Here is a 21,704-nt window from a genome sequence, read left to right on the forward strand (position 1 = left end):
CTAAGAACCTAAAGAGAATACTCCAGTTGTTCATATAATGGTCATGATCTACCACAGTCATAGTGGCAACATCAGGTATATTTGGAGCAAGCATATTCCATTATGTCAGTTATGAAGAAAAGTTTTTTGCTGGCAGTATATATCCATTTTAAGGATGGCCAGTGCCACTGACAGTTACAAAAAAAAAACAAATAGCTGGCATGCCCATAAATTTGTCTCGTGTTACAGTACTGGAAATAGCTGAGAATGAATTTGGTATGTAAAGGTACTTTTTCTTTTCTTTTGCATCGGTACCATGGAATTGCTGCAAAGGTAATAGGCAAGAGCTGATGTAGGGTCTACTTCACATAGATAGATTTGTCCTTAAGAAATTCAGGAATGCATGTATTAAATTGAAACGGGTGTAACCAAATAAAGAATATCCTTTGTAATTTGTGGCTGTATTGTTTATAAGAAAAGCCATATCCAAGTAATTTGTTCAAGAATTTTATTAACAGAAGATATGCCATTATTTTTAGACAAAAAAACTGAAACACGCAGTATGCATTATTTCCAATAATGCAAATGCTGTAATTCATTTTATACATTTAATCTTTTTTATATATGGCATTGGATTGTATATGAAACATGAAAATGTTTCAGGGAAATATAGACATAAATTTTCCTACGTAAAGTGGCTTACCCCCTTCTGGAAGTCATTCGACTCTAGAACCTTTCTGTTTCTTCTAAAAACAAATGATTCGTTCATTTCTTACACAAGAAATCTTTGAAACCTCTCCCATACATCATTCTAGTAACTACTAAAAATAATAGAGAAGACTAAGTATCACCTAACAAGACAAAAATAATATAAAATATAATTAAAATAAGGAAACATTCTTACCGACTGGATAATATGGCAGTTCTTTTTGTTGTTTTAACCTTGTATAGCAAGTTATCTTTTTAAAGCCATTTTATTTATTTTCAAGTTATATGGCCATTAAGCTGAACCTCATGACAATGGATAGCAAATAGCAATTGAAACATCAACACAGTTTTCTTGTTCAAGTAGAAATAGTTCCATTTCATTTGTGATATGTGCATATATATTGTGCTAAATTACTATTAGCTCTACAACAGTTTTACTGTCTGAACTTGGTATATCATGGAAACATAGATGTCCTTTGTGTTTCCTGGCTACTAAGTCAATGTTCAGTATTTAAAGGATTCGGGTTTTGTTTGTGCTTGGATACTGAATTAAGCTCCCTTATGTATCTTCCTGTTGCCTTATAAACAAAAAAGTATTCCCATAATAAGTCATACAGAAGAGTCTCTGGTAGATTTTAGATGGCTAATCTTTGTCCTGCTAATAAATGGGTAAGTGGTACAAAGGCATCCTGCTGCTACTATAAGTCCTAAACTACACCATGCACAGAATATAGACCAGCTGTATCCATGTTCAACATCATCAGGCAGACCATAGATGATTTTGGGAAGGCGGTTTAGGTCAAAGGATATACTTGTTGCATAAGTACAGAGAGAAATAGTGCAAAAGATGCCTACAAAGGAAACATATTACAGAGTTACAGGATGTATAGAAAAAGGAATTTCCAAAAAAATAATCTAGATAACGTAAGCTTTTAATTGTGTGATAAGAATTTGCACTTATAGGAATGGCACTGATAATGTCACAATGTATCTCATCAGAATTGTATCAGGAAAAATTCAACAATTAAATTATAATAAAGCAAATACGTTCTATTGTAATAATGATTTTGAAACAACATAGGTGGCAAACAAATTTAATAATAAAAAATTACTACTTTAAATAGTTATGACCCAAATTTTTATTTCTGAGTTTTATAAAGAATATTCAGGTAAAATGACCAGAATTAAACTTTTCAATGTCTCTAAAAAGAAATTTCAGTCCCAAGATTCCAAGAACTGGGATTCAATCCCAACATCTTCCTTAGTTTGCAGAAAGAACTGGTGCTGCTTAAGTGCCCAATTTTTAATCAATATTTTCATATATTAAATTATTTTCATATATTTTAAATTAAGGTCTTTTTGTTGCCGTCATCTTGGATAGATACTGGGGTTGGAATTCATTAAAGTTAGTTTAATAATTGTAATTTTATTTATTAAATTATTTATTTTGATATTTCTGTATTCTACCTCCCCTAATTTAATACTTCTGTAATTCGTAGGTTTGAGAGCCAAATCAGATGAATCATGTTTTTTAAAAAACTGAGCCAGTGAGCCAAGGCCCAGCACTAGCAGGTTCTATAACTGCAGGGTCAATGCTGAGAATCTGGACTGGAACTAGAGGCAATGGTTACCAGTCCCTCAGAACGCAGAAGACAACTGGTGAAGGTCATAAACTAGCACAGCAAAGAAATTAATAGTTGCTGCTAGGGGAGGTTTATGAAAAGAGATGATTTCATATTGAATCCTTTATACATTATATGCAGTACTATGTATATAGTGTGACTATATGGCTCTTGCAATATTGAGGAAAGAGTACAGCCTGATTTACACTTTGGTAACTTGGCATAGTAGCAAATGGACTGATTTACAGCTTCTTACCTTAATACTCTGCCAGAGTCTTGTGAAAATAGGGAAGAAAACAGATTTGATGGTGTGCACATATAAGGAATTTTGATTCAGAAAGATCTGTAGAAATTGCTTGCCTGAGGATTTGCTGTGTGTTCTCGGCAGGCAAGGATCTGTGACTATTCCAATCCTGCATATACTAATATAATTTATATCTACAGATAATTCATGTCTCATTTCTAAGTTGCTGAGGTATAGTTTAAATTCAGGCTTGCTTGATAATATTTAAAGCAGCATTTGGACATCAATACATCAACATTTACTGACATGTCTAGCCTAGAAATTGTAGCCTGTTTGGCTTATGTTTTGCTTAGTGTAGAATGTAGAAATCTTTTATTCCTGGAAGTTATTTTCTGGTACTTCTGAAATTAATGTCAGCTCTGAACCATTACACAGCCTTATGTGACCTGGTAATCTCAAGTCAGCCTTTAGGATTTTTAAGTACAGTGTACAATATTGAAAATAAATAAGAGTATCCTTCTCCCAACTCTTGCAGAATTGACTGCAAGAAAGGGACTCTACCTCACAAAGGAGACAATAACAAATAGAATAAATATGCCATTGTAATGGCTTTTCATAGTCTTTCATGGAATATCCATAAATATTCCTCTTACCCTTTCGCTTTCAAGTGGGTAGTCAAATTATTTTGGCATCTGAAGTAAAAAGCCCCCCAAGTTACTCTTCCCAGTTGTAGCAGTAAAAACAGAATAACTACATTTAAAAACTAGCTGACAAAAAAGAAAATGTACCTGACATGAGGAAAAGAAGACCAGCAACATGCTGTGTGAGGCTTTTCTCCCAAAAGAAACCAACTGCAATTACAATGCACCCACAGAGAAGAACAGCTGCTGCCATGCCAAGAAAACCTGCTGTAATTCTTCTTAGATCTATTCTCATAAGTGAAGGAAGTGATAAATTATCAGCACACATTAAAACCACATTAAACCCATTCTTATGCATGCACATTCCTAGAAATAAATTACAGGTAGGTTACTCAATGACAATAGGGAACAGAACATCCATTGCTACATGATATGGTAATTTAAGTAAGCTGTGCCCAACTGCAACCTTTTTTTGCAATGGCCATTAAGCAAATTATAGTCATTAAGCAAATAATGTTATTGTTTCCCCCATTGACTTTGCTTGCTGGAAGACCCCTGGGTCACAAATGGTGATCATAAGACTTCAGGATGCTGCAATAGTCACAAATACAGTATGAGGACTAGTCACAAGTCACTTTCTTCAGCACCATCATAAGTTCGAACAGTTGTTAAATAAATAGTAGTAAAGTTGAGGACTACACGCATGTTAAATGTAATACGACACTTTAATGATAAATAATTACCAGGTCATGGAGCTGTTATTTCTTGTTAATTTTAATAAAAGAAAAGTGATGGACACATTTTCTGATTTGTTTTTCTTCACCTCGCGAGGTTTTTTTATAAGGTGCTTTCCTGGACAAAATGGTGAGGAACGCAACAGCTGCAACTCTCAGGTAGGACACACGTCTCGTGCCCCAACACCTCCCACCCTACCCCAATGGCAACAGAATCCTGGCTGCTTCCTTTCCCTGCTATCTCTTTAGCAAGAGGGGTGGCAGGTGGGGTGGGGGAGAAGTGAGAGGTGTGGAGCGAGGCGTGGCTCCTTTTGGCATCTCTCCCCCCCCCCCTCTCGCCAGGCATAGCAGGCTTCCTCTGCAGCTTCCAAGCCGGGACAGAGAGGCGGCGAAGAGCGAAATGCTCACCTCTGGGGATGAATCAGGTGCTTCACTAGAGAAACCGCACCATGTCAGCCCAGGCTTACTAAATCTCTTGCTCCCCAGATCGTCCGCTTGATGAAGAAAGCCCAACCTGACGCAGGGCAGTGGCGGGACACATCAGGGCAGGCATCCATTGAAAGACGCGAAGAATAGGGACAGGAGGCATCAGGGGCAACAGGACATGCAGTCCCGTGCTCACGACCTCCTGCACCTCCAAAATAATGAGGCACAGAAATAAAACAAAGGCCATATTTCAGAGGGTCAAAAGAAAATAAGACCCTTATTTTTTTTTTGACCCAAAAGAAACACGGTAGCCTTTTGCTATCAAAAAGTTATTCCACCCTACTCTAAAAGGAAATTTTGCTACATCTATATTTGTTAAACTTTAACAAACTGACAAGACGGTGGATTGTTTATAAAATATGACATTTCCAAAACTGGTGTGCAATACTTTTTGTTTGAATGCTATAACCTTAGAATAGGTAACATTGTGTACTAATATTTATTTTCATATTTGTAACCTGCCCTATATCAATGGAGCTCATCATATTAGAAAGAGCACACAAGTTCAACCCCTAAATGCACAAGTACTTACGTAACAAGTGCCATTCATCCTGCTGGATAATCTTTGTTAAATTGATAGGGATGTTCCATAAGCGTCGTATTGGTGTGGCAAAGTGATACTTGATTGCTGTACATCTTTGAGCAATACCTTTAGAAAACAAATAAATATTTTAATGAATAATTCTGAACAGGATCTGGATGATGACTTTTTAACATAGAGAAATCCAGTAAATGGGATGCTTCCAAATGAGACTTAATTGTAAAATTGAAATGTTTACAAAGTAATCGCCTTCTTCAAAGAATTTATATGAAGGGGTAGGGACTACCATCATCTTTTTAATTATAGTCCTTCTGCATTTTCCCACCAATGACTGATGCCTATCTTGAATTTTATCTTTGCTTTTTTATTATTAATTTTTGATTTTGCTATTGTTTGGAATTTAGGTATTTAGTATTATATTTTTCATATTAGAACTTGTACACTGCCCAAATTTTACTGGGGCAAGTTATAAATTCTGTAGTAAGCAAATAAAATCAATAAGCCAGTATCATAATTTATGATTGTATTCATAAAACTTATGCAATTGGTTTAATGCAGTGCTTCTCAATTATTTTCTGTCATGCCCCCCCTAGGAAGAAGAAAACATTTCGCGCCCCCCGCGCAACTGTAAATAGTATCATTTGTCTATAAAATTGTTATAAGTACACCTCTGCATAACACTGTATCCTTATTAACGTATAAGAGAATAAAAAAAGAAAGAAATGTGGATCAATTTACAACAAAGAATAGCTTTATTAACTGTAGCAGAAAAGAGAGAGAGAGAGATTATATCTCTCTGAATAAATATTCAGAAGAATCTATCCACTATAGATGATTGCTCTTTGCAGAATTACTATAGCTTTGTGTCCAAGCGTAGTTAGTTTAGCACTGTTTTGATAAGGCCTAAAAAGTGGAACTTGAATACGCTTAGGATTATAGATATAAAACAAAGGGAAAAGAATGAACTTTCAGTTTTGTTCAAATAGTTACATATGCTCTGATAGAAAGACATTACCACTTTCAAGGACAAAGTTCTCTGGCTTCCAAACTCCAAAACTCCGCTGCTGAGTCTTCCAGCAGCGGTGGCTCTAGGAGGGTGCTTTATGGTTGTGGGCTGGCTGCTGGAAGACTTTCTGTCTGGAAGACTCTATATCCAAAAGACTCTCTGTCCAGCAGCCAGCCCACAACCATAGAGCGCACTCCTAGAGCAGCCACTGCTGGAAGACTCGGCAGCCGAGTTTTGAAGTTTGGAAGGCGAAGAAGAAGTTATGCTCGTGAGTGTGGTCACCTCATGGCAGCTTCGCTCCTGACAGTCAAACGAGGTCGAACGAGCCCCCCTTTACGGAGCCTCGCGCCCCCCCTGGGGGTGCGCCCCACTATTTGAGAAGCACTGGTTTAATGGGACATATTATACAGTAGTAAGCCAGCATTGGGTTTGGAAACTGCTACTACTAGCCTGTAATTTCCAGGCTAAACTAGGTTGTCCAGTCATAAACCGGCCTATTCTAGGAATTCCATCTCCGTTTTATTTACTTTTTAACTTCCCCCAACCTACTATAGAGGGGGAGATGTAAAAAAAGACAGAAATGACTGGCCTGGAGCATTGATAGAAACATCACAGGATTAGTATTTACTTTTTCCTCAAATAGATTAAAAAAAACAGTAGCTGAGAAGCAAAGATGGCCACTTGACTAGGATCATCACTAACTCCTAGTGCATAGGGATGTATCCCCTGGGATAGCAGCTGGGAGGCAGTGTATTGTCCACACATAGTCTACTATACTTTGAAGCAAAATCCCTACTGGCAAGGAGGGGATAGTACCGGATGGCGAATCTATGGCACATGTGCCACAGGTGGCACGCGGAGCCATTTGTCAGGGCACGCAAGGCATTGCCCTGTCAGCTGGCCAGTGCGCATGCAAGCGCTGGCCAGCTGAGTTCAGCCATTTTAAAGCCATTTTTCTCCCTCCCCAGGCTCCAGAGGCTTTATAGGAGCCTGGGGAGGGTGAAAGAACCCCACCCCCACCCCCGGAGGCCCTCCAAAGGCTTCAGGAGCTTCCCTGAAGCCTCCAGAGCGCAAAAAAACAGCCCTATGGGCAAACCGGAAGTTCGGGAACAGAACCGGAAGTTCGGGAACATTTCACCAGCCCCGGGCCCGGGGAAGGGGCGGTGGGGTAGCAGTGATTATCCGGGAGGACTTAGAGCCGAGGGAGTCCACTGTGCCACAGACGTCCGGATGTGAATCCCTTGTTGTGAAATGGGGCCCTGGGAGGCAGTTGGGCCTGCTGATAGTATACCTGGCTCCCCGCCATACATCAGCGACCCTGCCTGAGCTCCTCGAGCTGATCGCATCGGTGGGGGTTGAGACCCCCAAACTTCTAGTGATGGGGGATTTTAACCTGCCATCGGTGGGAGAAGCATCAGAGGGGGTTCGGGAGTTCATGGCTTCCATGATAGCCATGGACCTGACTCAAATGATTCAGGGCCCGACACACGAGGGAGGTCACACCTTGGACCTTGTTTTTGTCTCTAGCCAGTGGCTGAGTGATCTGGGAGGAGTGAATTTAACCATCACTCCTCTGTCATGGTCAGATCACTCACTCCTCCGACTTGACTTCCCTGGTGCTACCCCTCGCTGCGGGGAGGCGGAACCAGAAAACACTAGATGGTTCCGCCCCAGGCGCCTGATGGAACCAGATAGGTTCCAGACGGAGCTTGGGCCACCTCCTGCAGCCCTGACCTGCCCTCGGGTAGAGGACCTGGTGGCCGCGTGGAATAATGCGACTACCGGGGCCTTGAACCGGGTGGCGCCTTTGCGGCCTCTCCGGCGGCAACGATCCACCCTGGCTCCTTGGTTTACCGAGGAGCTAAGGGTGATGAAGCGCCGCAAGAGATGCCTAGAGAGTCGTTGGAGATCCTCCCGATCCGAATTTGACCGAGCACAGGTACGAGCCCATTTAAGGACGTACCTAGTGGCATTGAGAACGGCCAAACGCCAATATTGTGCCGCTCTCATTGCATCCGCAGAGAACCGCCCTGCCGCCCTGTTTCGGGTGTCCCGCTCCCTTCTGTTTCAGAGGCCGCGGGAGGCCCCTTTACAGGGTAGGGCAGAGGAATTTGGGAAATATCTGCAGGATAAAGTCGCTCAAATCCGGAAGGATTGGGTCCCCTTCAGTGGCCCAGTCGAGACGCCAATGGCGAGTCTTGAGAAACCTTTTTGGGAGGAGTTTGACTTGGTTGTCATCGAGGATTTGGACAGATTGCGCGGACGACTGCGACCTACCACATGTTTACTGGACCCGTGTCCCTCCTGGCTTGTACTGGCATCCTGGGAGGTTACACGCGACTGGCTCCTGGGCCTAGTGAACGCTTCGTTGGGTGAGGGGTCTCTTCCGGCCGCCTTGAAAGAGGCGGTGGTGAGACCCTTGCTCAAGAAGCCTTCCCTGGACCCTACGGAGCTGGCCAATTATTGTCCTGTCTCCAACCTTCCCTTTTTGGTGAAGGTTGTAGAGAGTGTGGTGGCTTCTCAGTTCCCACGACATCTGGAGGAGAATGATTATCTAGACCCGCGCCAGTCCGGCTTTCGCCCCGGGCACAGTACAGAGACGGCCTTGGTCGCGTTGGTGGATGATCTCTGGAGGGCCAGAGATAGGGGTTGTTCCTCTATCCTGGTCCTATTAGACCTCTCGGCGGCTTTTGATACCATCGACCATGGTATCCTGTTGCATCGACTGGAGGGGTTGGGGGTCCGGGGCACCGTTTTGCGGTAGTTCGGCTCCTACTTCTCTGGCCGGACGCAACGTGTGTTGGCAGGGGAGCAGAGGTCGACCCTAAGCCCCCTTACTTGTGGAGTGCCACAGGGGTCGGTCCTCTCGCCACTCCTGTTCAACACATACATGAAGCCGCTGGGTGAGATCATCCGTGGTTTCGGGGTGGGATATCATCTGTACGCTGATGATACTCAGCTGTACATTTCCACCCCGAACCACCCCAATGAGGCCGTCGAAGTGATGTCCCGGTGTGTGGAAGCCGTACGGGTCTGGATGGATGACAACCGACTCAAGCTCAACCCTTCCAAGACGGAGTGGCTGTGGGTTCCGGCCCCCCGGTTCAACCAGTTAATCCCATCTCTGGCCATTGGGGGCATTCAACTCGCCCCCGTGGAGCGGGCGCGCAATTTGGGCGTCCTCCTGGATGCCAGGCTGTCCATGGATGACCATGTGACAGCCGTGGCCAGGGGGGCGTTCCACCAGGTTCGCCTGGTGCGCCAATTGCGCCCCCTATTGGACCGGGACGCCCTACGCACAGTCACCCATGCGCTGGTGACATCTCGCCTGGACTACTGTAACGCTCTCTACATGGGGCTTCCCTTGAAATGCACTCGGAGACTGCAGTTGGTCCAGAATGCGGCCGCGCGGGTGATTATGGGGAGTACTAAGTACTCCCATGTGACACCTCTCCTGCGCGAGCTGCACTGGCTTCCTGTGGTCTATCGGGTGCGTTTCAAGGTCTTGATTACGATCTTTAAAGCGCTCCATGGCTCAGGACCTAGTTACCTGCGGGATCGTATTCTGCCCCATACATCCCTATGACCCATCCGCTCGCACAGAGAGGGACTTCTCCAGGTGCCATCCACCAGACAGTGCCATGGGGCGGCGCCTAGGAGCAGAGCCTTCTCTGTGGCGGGCCCAGCCCTGTGGAATGACCTCCCCCCGGATATTAGGACCACTACTGACCTCCGCTCCTTCCGTGTAAAGCTCAAGACCCACCTATTCCAAATAGCCGGCCTGGCTCAATCATAACTTCATAACGCTCCTGATGGGTTTTTTAATTCAGTAATTTTATTTAATGGGATTTTAAATTGTGTTTTTTAATTGTCTTTCACTTATGAGTCTACCTCCTCCATGCACATGTATATGTCTTTGTTCTTTATGTATGTATGTTTGTCTTTATCTGTATTTTATCTGTTTTGATTGTACGCCGCCCCGAGTCCTTCGGGAGAGGGTTGCGGCTAATCAAATAAAATTATTATTATTATTATTACTTCCGGTTTGCTCGTAGGGTCGGTTTAAGCCCTCCAGAGGCTTCAGGGACCTTCAGGAGGCTTCCCTGAAGCCTCCAGAGGGCTTAGGAAGCTCGTAGGGTCGGTTTAAGCCCTCCGGAGGCTTCAGGGAAGCCTCCTGAAGGTCCCTGAAGCCTCTGGATGCCCTCCGGTAGGGGGGGCGGGGGGGCTGTTTTCGCCCTCCCCAGGCTCCTATAAAGCCTCTGAAGCCTGGGGAGGGTGAAAAAAGCATGCAAAAAATGGGGGGGAGCGCCTCTCATGCGGGCATGCGCACTGGGGGGTCACACATTTCATTATGGGTGTGGCACGCCCACACATGATCCTCCTATGCTCTCCCCCCATGGCACATGAGCCAAAAAAGGTTTGCCATTGCTGTGATAGAGTATCAAGCAGTCAATTGAATATTTCAATCTAGATAGCAATAGCGATAGCACTTAGACTTATATACTGCTTCAGAGTGCTTTACAGCTCTCTCTGAGCGGTTTACAGAGTCAGCATATTGCCCCCAACAATCTAGGTCCTTGTTTTACTGACCTCGAAAGAATGGACGGCTGAATCAACCTTGAGCCTGATGAGATTCGAACTGCCAAATTGCAGTCAGCCGGCAGTCAGCAGAAGTAGCCTGCAGTACTGCATTCTAACCACTGCACCACCACGGCTCTTGGCAGCTTAATTCTCCATTTTGTAGCATCACTGTTATAACTCCTGTACAATGGTTTTTTTCCCCCTTATTTGCTTGTGGCCTATTTTCAAAGGATCATAGCAATATTAGTTGAATATTTAAGGGATAATGACTGAAGAGGAATTTCATACATAGATTAGTGTGCTGATTTCCAGATCTTTTTTTATGCTGCTATCCTCAAATATCACATTGGAAATGTCATATTTGCATATTATAGTTGACTCTCAAACTAATTTACAATCCAGAACATGTAAAACCTGAGAGATAAAAGATAAAGACAAAACCCAATTTAAAGAGTACTAAAAGGCTTGCTACAATAAAAATATCTTAGCTACTTATCTAAAACCAGCGGTTTGAAAAGAAGGTCCACATAAGTAGAAAGGTAAAGGTTTCCCTGTCAGTTATGTCTGACTATAGGGCACAGTGCCCATCTCTGTTTCTTAGCCGAGGGAACCAGCGTTGTCTGAAGATAATTTCTGTGTTGCCAGCATGGCTATATCTCTCCAAAGTGGTATCTACTTATCTACTTGCATTTGCATACTTTTGAACTGTTAAGTGGGCACCCCATTGCATGGAGCTGTGATCTTGAATCTGGACTGCCAGCTCTTCAACCTTTAACCACAGAGCCATCCCACCCCTCACATAAGGAGTACTGTCATTTTTTTAAAAAAACTTTTGTTCCATGTTTCCTTTCTGGCAAAAATAAAAAAAGGAGTGTTGAAGGTGATTATAGCTGATAGGTAGAATTCTGTGAAAAGGAGATAATCATTTAAATATCCTGATGTAATAAAAATAATATTTGTTTTAATACAATAATTTAATAGACATGCTGAATTAAGATCATTAGTTGCCAAATATAGTAGCAAACATTAGTCAATAGTGCCTCAAATGCAAATCCTGTTTATCAAATAGAAGAGCTTACTCTGGAAATAATCTGATTTATGCAATATGTGGTAGCTACACTTTTCTGTCAAGACACATTAATACAGCATGGAAAACTATCTGAAATTTTATAAAAGATGCATAAAATAATCACAAGTAGGATGGATTTGAGAAGTCCCAGCTTCTGTGGCAGTAGGGTGGACTATTTCCTTTTGTTCTTTGGTTTGGCTGACTATAAATATTAAAAGGTCTCCCTAGAGAAACAAGCAGTGAAATGTTATAGAATGATTCTGCCAATTATGATCATGAAAGCACTTATTCATTCTTACAGATTTGCTGCTAACAAGAGAGCATATCCCCAACTGAGTGACAAACTTCACAGTTTCTGATTGTGCAGTACAATTAAAACAATTTATAGCCCAATTTTCAAGATAACCTAGAGCAAATATATGCAATTAAAATTAGTCCTGACATGCTAGCTGTGTCTGAAATTCCTAAACTAATTAGAAACCATTAGAAAATGGTTTTGAAATTCTTCTTTTTGTAAGAAACCTATATAAGTTTTTTCATTTTTGTCTTTACAATTTAAGAACCATGTTGCGATGGATATGGGAAATGTTGTTTTCTAACAAAACAATAGGTTAGAGTCTTAAATAATGTTATATTAAGATTGCATATTTTAAAAATGAGACTAAGTTGACCAAAGATTATTTTTGAAATAAACTGGATGCTTCAGAGGACATTTAGCAAGGAGTGAGCTGTATCTTCTTTATGCTAGAAGTCCAATATGGAAGAAGGGACTTTTATTTGTACGTTCTGGAAACTGCACATTGACGCTAGTTTAGTCTAATATTCATCAGGTTGTAAATGATAAACAAATTTCATGGTTCAAAGATATGAATGTGATACTGAATTATATTCTGAAATTTTGGGATTTATCAAGCTACAAATAACTTGGATTACTTATGATGTGTAAGAACTAAATAAATTATTTTACTTCAGTGGAAAACTATAATGTATATTGCTTTAAATGTACATTTATACAATTTACAATTGAATAAATTCTTCCAACACTGAAAAATCTGATCACATAAAATTCTTTGTGATCATATTGTTTAAGGTTTGAATATTGTATTAATATTTAATGTGATTTTTAAAAACTTTTTTTTTGTTCTTTGGAGAGATTTCCTATATTTTATGGGCTACTTTTATTAAATGTGAATGCTAAAATTCTAACTATGCTTGTGATACAAAAAGTTGTGCTGTATAATAATGCATCTGAAAATGGCAATGCCTATTTAAAAGGGGAGATAGCGGAAATGATTTTCTTGTAAAACAATATTCATTCTCCAAACACAGAGGGTTATAGCAGTTATGTGGCAACACTGTTTAGTTTTTAAAAAGTTGTTCAGTAGTTATGACACTTTCCTATAAAAAGAAGACTATTCAAAAGGAAGATCAGTTAGATGACCCTGCGGGCACGATGAACCACGTGGCTGTCTGCTCAGGTATTCAGCCCAGGTGATTGATAGAACCACCCAACTTGAATATCATAATGTGGAGAGACACCAAAATTCCATTGCTTACAAGGAAGAGCATGTGGGCAGTAAACATTTACAGAACATTTACATGTTCTGACAGTTCCAGAACATGTCTGGGAATAGGAATGATAAATATCAGTTTAGTAAGGTATGTTTCAGAGTAGCTAATTACTGGAAACAACATCCATTACTACAGTAATGAGCCTGCAACCTGTTACCCTGTTGCTTTTAATCCTGCCTACATTTGTTCTTTTGTCTTTACCTTCTAAAATCTCAATTATGTCTTCACCTGGTTTGGTTTCTGACTTCTTAACCAATTTACGCTGGCCATAAATGACTCTTTTTTAAAAACTGGAAATATAACAATGCATTTTTTTTTCAATTCAGTTTTGACTTTAGATATGAAATTTATTTGAAGCTTAATTTTCTTACTTTGTTATTTCAATTTAAAAGCCCCCATGTAAAAAAAAAAAATTTACCCATTTATTTTTAGCTGTCTTTTGGGATAATCCTTGATACGGCAGTTTTCATTTAAAACATTAAAAGAAAAACACTGTGTTTTTTGCTTTTAATGTTTATGAATTTATGAATAATTTTCTACTTTACAATATTCCTACACAATTGGTCAGCTAGAATGACAACAGAGATGTTCCAGTGCCTTCTTAATTTTTTTCAGATATACAATATCTTCTTGAAATTAATGGTCAGAATCATGGACACTTTTTCAAGAGTTTTGAATAAATAAGTTTTCTTTATTTGATTCCTTCCCAATAATCCATTCAGGATTATAGATTATTGAGAATATGCATTTTAGTTCAACAAGAGTTGCATTCTGAGCGAACACTTTAACTGAGCTATCTGTTATAAAGTAAACATCCTTTCCATATTAAGTGACTGAAAGTTTAGAGTGTAAAATAATGTAAATAGCTTTTGCTCTTTTGAAAGTTCATTTACTCTATCTGGATACATTGGTACGGAGCTAGTATGACAACTTGGGAGGATGCCTCATGTAAAATGTTTATATATAAAATATAGAGGACATGAGAGTTTTCTTCCTGGAAATATAAACAGAAAAGCAAAAAGTCAAAATGCTAGTTTCTGGGGTGAAGAAGATATGTGTTCTATTATTTCAGAAACATGATTAGTAGTTTCTATCAGCTGAAGGAAAAACATCATCTCTGCAAGACAGACCATTATGTATCAAAAAGAGAAGGTCATCTTGCCTTTGTTTTATTAGGTATAATGGATCCACAGCATTTTCAGAATGAAGGGATACTCTTGAAGCACAACCTAAAAGATGTGCAATGAAATAAAAGGAATGGTAACCAGTGGATGGTCCTTGCATATTGAAGAGAAAATATTCACTGTTATAACAGATGTCTTATGTATTACTCTGTTTTGGGAGTTTTGAAACAGATTGGTAGCTACCCAAACTAGATGCTGTGGCATGTTGAATAATTGCTTAGTGAACTTAAGGTTACTACATACTATACAGATTATGAAGACACATAATGCATGGGAAAGAAAGAGGTATAGAATGAAGCAAGCTAATTCATGGGGTTCAGTCACTGAGACGTTGGTGAAAACTATGGATTCATTTGTGCAATTATTACAAATTAACAGATGAACTTAATAATGCTTAGGAAATTAGTATGCATTCTCCTGCTCCTTGGTCACTAATAAAATGCACTCTATTGGTGATATGCAACATAAATGCACTTAAGACTATATCCACAGTCATCAAGATTTTTTTTTCTTCCATCCATCCATCTAGTACAGTGGGTCGCAAACCTTCCTAATGCCGCGACCCTTTAATACAGTTCCTCATGTTGTGGTGACCCCCAACCATAAAATTATTTTTTGTTTTCCGTATTTTTTTGAAAATATGTGTTTTCCGATGGACTTAGGCGATCCCTGTGAAAGGGTCATTCGACCCCCAAAGGGCTCCGGACCCACTGGTTGAGAACCACTGATCTAGTATTACATTTGCAGAAAACTGTGAGAAAATTAGGAGAAGGGTGGAAAGCACAACTAGTATTCAAGAAAGTTATGGGCAGCATTGCAGGGCTGAAGAGGACTATTGAGGACAATGACTAGCGCAGTGATGATAACCAACAACTCTAACAATGTCAAAGGAAAGAAGTGAAAGAACAAAGAGACAATGCCATGATTAATGATTTTGTGTGATGATGGCACTAGGTGTGCTTTCAAGAGGCGTGTTTGTATGTATTCTCAGGAGTTGTGACCTGGAGATGACAAGTGCATTATAGTAACAGCTGTGAGAGATTATTCATTCTAGACCCAGGAGCTTTCAGGATGGAATTCACATAATTATGGTGTGGAGTGACAGGCTTTTGGGGAAGAAAAGGAGGTGCATATACAAAAGAAAAATACACATATATCAAAAGACATGTGCATATATCATGTGACACCATGTATCCATATAGTGAAGAAATTAGGCTGGGGCCTGTTCTTTTTGACAGTTGGCAGGGGCTGAGAAGAAGATGCACTTTGAGATGGTAACGGAGGGAAAGAAGAATGCAAGCTGCAAAACCCCGACCGAGATCGCCCCCTCACCTCTGTCCAGTAGGTTATCCAGATCTTGGTCAACCCCTAAGAAGTAGCATTTCCTCCAGAGACCCGCGTAAGTGGCGAAAAGCGGCCGGCCGCACCGAGATTGCAGCCACCGGAGCCCCAGGAGCGTTCTCCAGTTCTGTAGCTGCAGCAGCAGGTTCCCGGTGGAGGGAACTGCCTCCGCACCGCCTCCGCGGGGGACCCGTGGCTTGGCATCCCGCAGGGGCAGGTGCGGCAGCGGCAGGAGTCGGCGGCGTTGGTCGGGGGAGTGGGCGCTGCCGGCGCGGTCCTCGCAGCTCTCCCGGTGGCGCCGGGGGTCAGTCTCGTACCAGTGGTCGGTGAAAATTGCCGTGACGAGCAACGCCAACGAGCAGAGGCTGAGGCACAAGCTGAGCACCCGCGCTCGCGCGCCGCCCATGACTCGCCCCCGGCCGCCCCTCGCCTGGCACTCAATGTCTTTCAACGGATGCCCGTCCTGCATTCAGGGTTTCCGCGCATGGTGCCGCGAGGGACAGCAAGGGCGTCCAGAAGGAGCCTCCAGTTTCTACTTGCTCGCATAATCAAGCCACCGACTGGGTAGACGGCGGCGCCTGTCCCGCGTTCATTGTTCACTCTCCACGGGGTGGGTCGCGCTACACAAAAGACAGCCCAAGAGTCTTGCAGTACCGATGGGGAGACACCAGGGGGAGCAAGATGGCCGCCCTAGCTTCAACTGATCGACCGCGACGCCCGGGAGCAAGAAAGCGCGCGAAGCCAACTCGGCCCACTGGGAGAGGGCTGAGCAAGGCTGCGCTACCGAGGATCCTTTGTCTTAATGAGGAAATACTATGGTGTCCTCGTTTATTCTAGTTATTCCAACTGACTGCAGGAGGGAATTTCATGAGGATAAGCATATTCTATTGCAGCTTTTTCATTACTTAGAAATGGAGAACCTGAAATGCAATGCATCTGGAGAGTCCTTGTGGAAGGATAGAGCTTATTACAGCACCTGAAAATGCCAAACGATCTCATTGTTTAATTAGCATTACCTCGTGCTGTTATAGGATTAGTATTTTGTAGGCAGGAGAAAGGGATCAATTCCAAAAACATTCTATCAGTTATATGTGAACAGGGGTGTATTTCAATTCATTAGGTGTGGAATATCCACCTAGACATCTTGCACAATAGATGTACTGATGTGGGCACCCATTTGGGTGCGGTGGGGACCTTTCAATATGGAGAGTATTTGCTGGAGGCTCTCACATGACTGCCAATGGGAAATTATTCACAAAGTCCAATGGGTGCAGCCAATCTATCCATTTATCCAAATGCAAAAAATGCATATAATCTGAAGAGAAGCGGAACTTACTGAAAGTGTCTCTACATTTTAATACAAAACATGTTCTCCACTCCCTGGGTACAGAAAGTGAAACATATATATTTATATCCTATTTTTTAAATGTTTTTCATCAACTCTTTGGGATAAATAGATTAGACTTCCATTTCCCTTAGTGATTGCCATCACTAAGCAATGTGATCACCAACTACAATCTTTCATGACTATATTGCTAAATGATGGCAATTCAGGCAATATCAGTTACCATTACAACCGCAAGACACATAGGTTATTAAGTGTGTATCAGCAGGAGTCTCCAATAAAGAATTACAGGGATACTGCAGGGGATCAGAGAGATCCTGGGAGGCTCAACGCAGGATATACATGAGTTGGGAGGTGTGGTTCATATGTACAAATGCAGAGAGGCCCAAGGAAGAAGGCCATGGTGCATTGCTATGGGAGAGACTGACTAGAGCAACTTGTGACGTTCCCTTCTGGCTTGTGGGAAGTCAGCAGAGAAGGTCGCAAATGCCTGAGCTTCAAGAACCAGTTTTAAGTAGCACTCATTCAGCACCATCACCGTTTCAGGTGCTGACCTGAAATAAACAGATTAAGGACCATTCTCTGTGGGCCCCAAGTCTCACAAATGCAATTCCAGAATCAGAACATTAATAAGCATATTTTGCCAACTATTAAGGTACCACGTAGAGCCATGAGATGTTTGATCTATGATATACATTTTAAAAATAGCCTAATGTAGCCCTTTTAAGGCTGATCGGCATACCCCATGCTGTGTAAACCCTTCATTAAGGCTAGAATCTGGGCAAATTTCAATAGACACCTACATCACCCCCATTGAATGCCATTGAATCATTCTAGACTTTCTGGTTCACAGTAACAAAAATATACAATAAAATTTCCATGCTAATAAATCACAACCCCCCCCCCCAAACTTAATATAGACAGCCAAATAGTTTAGGTGCTGGCCTAGAAACCAGGAGACTGTGAGCTCTCGTCCTACCTTTGTCATGAAAGCCAGCTGGATAACTTTGGGACTGTCACTCTTTCTCAACCCAGCTCACCTCACAGAATTTTAGTTGTAGGGAAAATAGGAGGAAAAAGGAGTATTAGGTATATTCACCACCTTGAGTTATTTATAAAGTAATAAAGGTGGGATTAAAAAAAATCTAAAAAATAAAACAAATAAATAATACAGTATATAGGATTCACAGTAAAAAGATCCAGGAAACAGCTATCAGTTTATACAATTTATTTATCAACTTTATATGCTCCCACATCTCAGAACAAATTACTCAGGTGGCATATAGCAGAGGTCCCCAACCCAAAAGCTGTGTCCCAGGACTGGGCCATGGCCTATTCGGAACTGGGTCACATGAGCAGTGGGCCGTTGGGTAAGCGTGCAGCTCGATTTGCGCAAGCAGCAGGCATAGCTCAACTTGCGCAAGTTGAACTGTGCACGCATGCACATGCACAGAAAGGTTGGAGACTGCTGGCATATAGAAAAAAGTATAAAACAAAAAACATATAAAGCACATATTTAAATTTTTTGTAAAGAAAGCAGCACACACAAAAGATTAAACAAGCAACAGATGCAATCCGTTCCAGAACATCCTGTGTTGTCATTTAAATATCAATTTAAATCAATCCCTTTAAATATTGATTCAAATGAATCCCTTTAAATATTGATTTAAATCAATCCCTTTTACACAGGTGACCCCTTTACACAGGATAAATTTATGTCTTTATGGACAACTGGAATAAATTCGGGCTCATTCAAGTGGCTTAACACAATTTTTAAGATCAGCTAGCTTCGAAAAAACTCTGTCCATAGGTTCTAACTTGCCTAATCCTGTTGCACAGCACATACTGAGAGATGTTTTCCTTCTGGAGAAGCCATTCTTCAGTGGCAGAGCACTCGTTTCTAGAAACAAGACTGGTCTCCTGTTTGCAATTTTGCAATAGAATGTCAACATTTGACTGCAGGCATAGCTAGCATTTAAAAGCAATAACATATGTTGACAGTGAATATAAATAGTGTAACTTTTATTTGCCAAAAATATTCAGTGTATTTCCAATTATAATGCATGGGATAATTATGTGTGGCAAACACCCTGGGTATATACTAAACTGTAAATAAGAGTAAAATCTAAATAAGGATGTGTTTTGTATATACAGCCTTATTTATATAAAACATATTTGTGTTTTATCAATTCACACACATACATACATATAAAGAATTGATAAAACAGAACTATATTATAAAACATAACCTGGACAAGATGGATATCTTTAAATAAGTTTATTATAAGGCTATGAATGAGCTATCAAGCTTGATTACCTACCATACTCAATCTAGACAATCCTGTAGTATTTTAGGGTGCTTTTGATCATGGGTCTTATTTTAGGTTTTATTTTAGTTTAGTCTTTGTTTTTCTTTATGGTTACCTTCCATTCCTATACTCATTTAGATTTGATTATTTATAATTATGTTGCTTACTGCTCCTTTCTATTCTAAGTTATCCTTTAGGATTGGGGCTGATTATAAATTCTGTAAAATAAATGAATAATTTACATAATTGCAAGTAGTACTGATAAGTAAATACAGAATATAAAGCCACATAAAATAACTTATACAAAGCATGAGGTTATCACTATTTTCTAGCATACTGGTTAACTTCAAAATGAAAACCAGATGAATATGGCTATTTTTCATCAACAGGACAGTTCAAAACATATGGATGAGTTATTAAAATGATCCCACTGTATAGCCCGTTTACATTCACCATCTAAGTACAGATAGTCCTTGATTTATGACAATTGAGCCCCAAATTTCTGTTATTCAGTAAGACATTCCAAATCAGAGATAACACTTGGACTACAGTTCTTAGAATTATCAGCCAATAAAAAATTTGCTGCCAAAGAATTGAGGATTTCCTTGTCCGAACACATTTGGAGGATAGCAAGTTAGGGAAAGCTATACTACAGTATTGCAATTAAAAATAAAATACTATGACAAAATATTCCCGAGTCTAAACAAAAGTTACAGTTGCCAACATTTGAGTGCACACCTAGAATCCAGAGTGGTTTGGGGATTATGATTTATTGTTAGGATAACTAGTTACCATAGATATTAACATATTTCCTATGTATACATACATTTTGAAAAAAAACTTTGTACTCTTCTTTTCAGAATTAAATGGGCCACATGGAACATTCTACAGACTAATTAAGTAACACTAATTAGAATGTATATTATATATCCATAATAGGATTCATTCCTCTTCACAAGCTTGTATGAGCTGTGGGGGCACAGTGGTTAGAATGCAGTATTGCAAGCTACTTCTGCTGACTGCCAGCTGACTGCAATTTGACAGTTCGAATCTCACCAGGCTCAAGGTTGACTCAGCCTTCCATCCTTCTGAGGTCAGTAAAATGAGGACCTAGATTGTTGGCGGCAATATGCTGACTCTGTAAACCACTTAAGAGGGCTGTAAAGCACTATGTAAAGTCTATAAATCTAAGTGCTATTGCTATTATATACACAGAAATGACTCACAACATTTTACTGCCAGAATCAGAATTCCTGCCTTCCTAAAAAGCAGGTTACTCAACTATTGTGGTTACCATTGTGCTTTGGCCTGTAGCACAAAAATTCCTATCCCTATCTATTGAAAAATAAAATATGCATATAATAAATACATTTTCTATTTTATGCCTTCTTTATAGCAAAGCCTCAGATTTACAACAGAATCCAAATGTTAATAGAAACATCGGACTTCTCCAGATTATATCACAAACTATTTAAAAAGGGAAAAACAGGTTACCTAGGACCAGTGTGTAAAAAATAGGGCGGTCTTGACTTCTTTACTCAAACAACATCATTTGCGCAAATAGGATTTTGATGCCTTCCTAAGATGAATTCGCTTTCTGCTGTTGGTCAGGCTAAGAAGACAGATCTGCGTGGGCAAGAGTTGTGTGTGCAGCCCAATTTCAGAATCGGAGCTTTTCCTCTCCCACGCACCCACCCTCTAAACAACCACGCCGCATTACAAGGTAGCGCTTCCAGGGAAGTTGCCAAGTGATCATCGGTCCTACAGCAAAGGGTCAGCATAGCTGCCGAATTGTACCCCCATCCCTCCGGAAGGCGCCTGGTGCAAAAATGACTACATATACTTACGTGAAAGTCAGACCGATGAACCTAAATTCGACAGAAAGCGCGACGTACAGTACTGTAAACAACTTTATCCAACTACCGCCTTGAAAACCCACATAGCCAGTACACAGCTTTACAAATTAAATAAAAAGAGTTAATAGCAATCAGATGTGAAGGTCTGCACATCCTTCTATCCAGCCAAGACTTGAGAAGGGTCCGCCGGTCCTCCAAGAAGGGTACTTGTGGTCCTGGATTGACATTCGGCTGAGCGCTGGAAGACAGAAGTCGCCGCCGAGGCCGCACCAGCAGCTCCCGCTCTTGGGCCCGAATATATGGCCTCAAGAGTGTTCCAGGCCGGCCTCCCTCGAGCATGCCCAGATGTCTACCAGCCTCACCTTTCCCTTACGCCGCCTCTGCCCCCCCCCCCCCCAACTCCGCCCGCCGCGTCCTAAGTCTTGCGAGACAGCCGCCGGGCAGCTGAAGATCCTGCGCGCATGCGCATGCGGTGACTGCGGGCGC

The 21,704-nt window shown here is 41.2% G+C and overlaps 1 protein-coding gene across 2 annotated transcripts; it reads right to left on the reverse strand.

Annotated features, from left to right (window-relative positions):
• Positions 1-1,285: 1,285 nt before the first annotated feature.
• Positions 1,286-21,577, reverse strand: TMEM178A (transmembrane protein 178A). Of its 2 annotated transcripts, none has more exons than XM_081941182.1 (4): positions 21,210-21,577; positions 4,947-5,063; positions 3,342-3,479; positions 1,286-1,538 (listed from the first exon to the last, which is right to left on the reverse strand). In XM_081941182.1, exons 3-4 carry the CDS (start codon positions 3,445-3,447, stop codon positions 1,297-1,299), a joined length of 348 nt encoding a protein of 115 aa, XP_081797308.1. In that variant the 5' UTR covers positions 3,448-3,479; positions 4,947-5,063; positions 21,210-21,577; the 3' UTR covers positions 1,286-1,296. The 2 variants fall into 2 exon arrangements, with proteins under 2 accessions (XP_081797308.1, XP_081797307.1); XM_081941181.1 differs by lacking the exon at positions 21,210-21,577 and adding an exon at positions 15,700-16,309.
• Positions 21,578-21,704: the final 127 nt, after the last annotated feature.

Source organism: Natrix helvetica, assembly GCF_964273705.1.
Source record: "Natrix helvetica genome assembly, chromosome: 2".
Classification (NCBI taxonomy): domain Eukaryota; kingdom Metazoa; phylum Chordata; class Lepidosauria; order Squamata; family Natricidae; genus Natrix; species Natrix helvetica.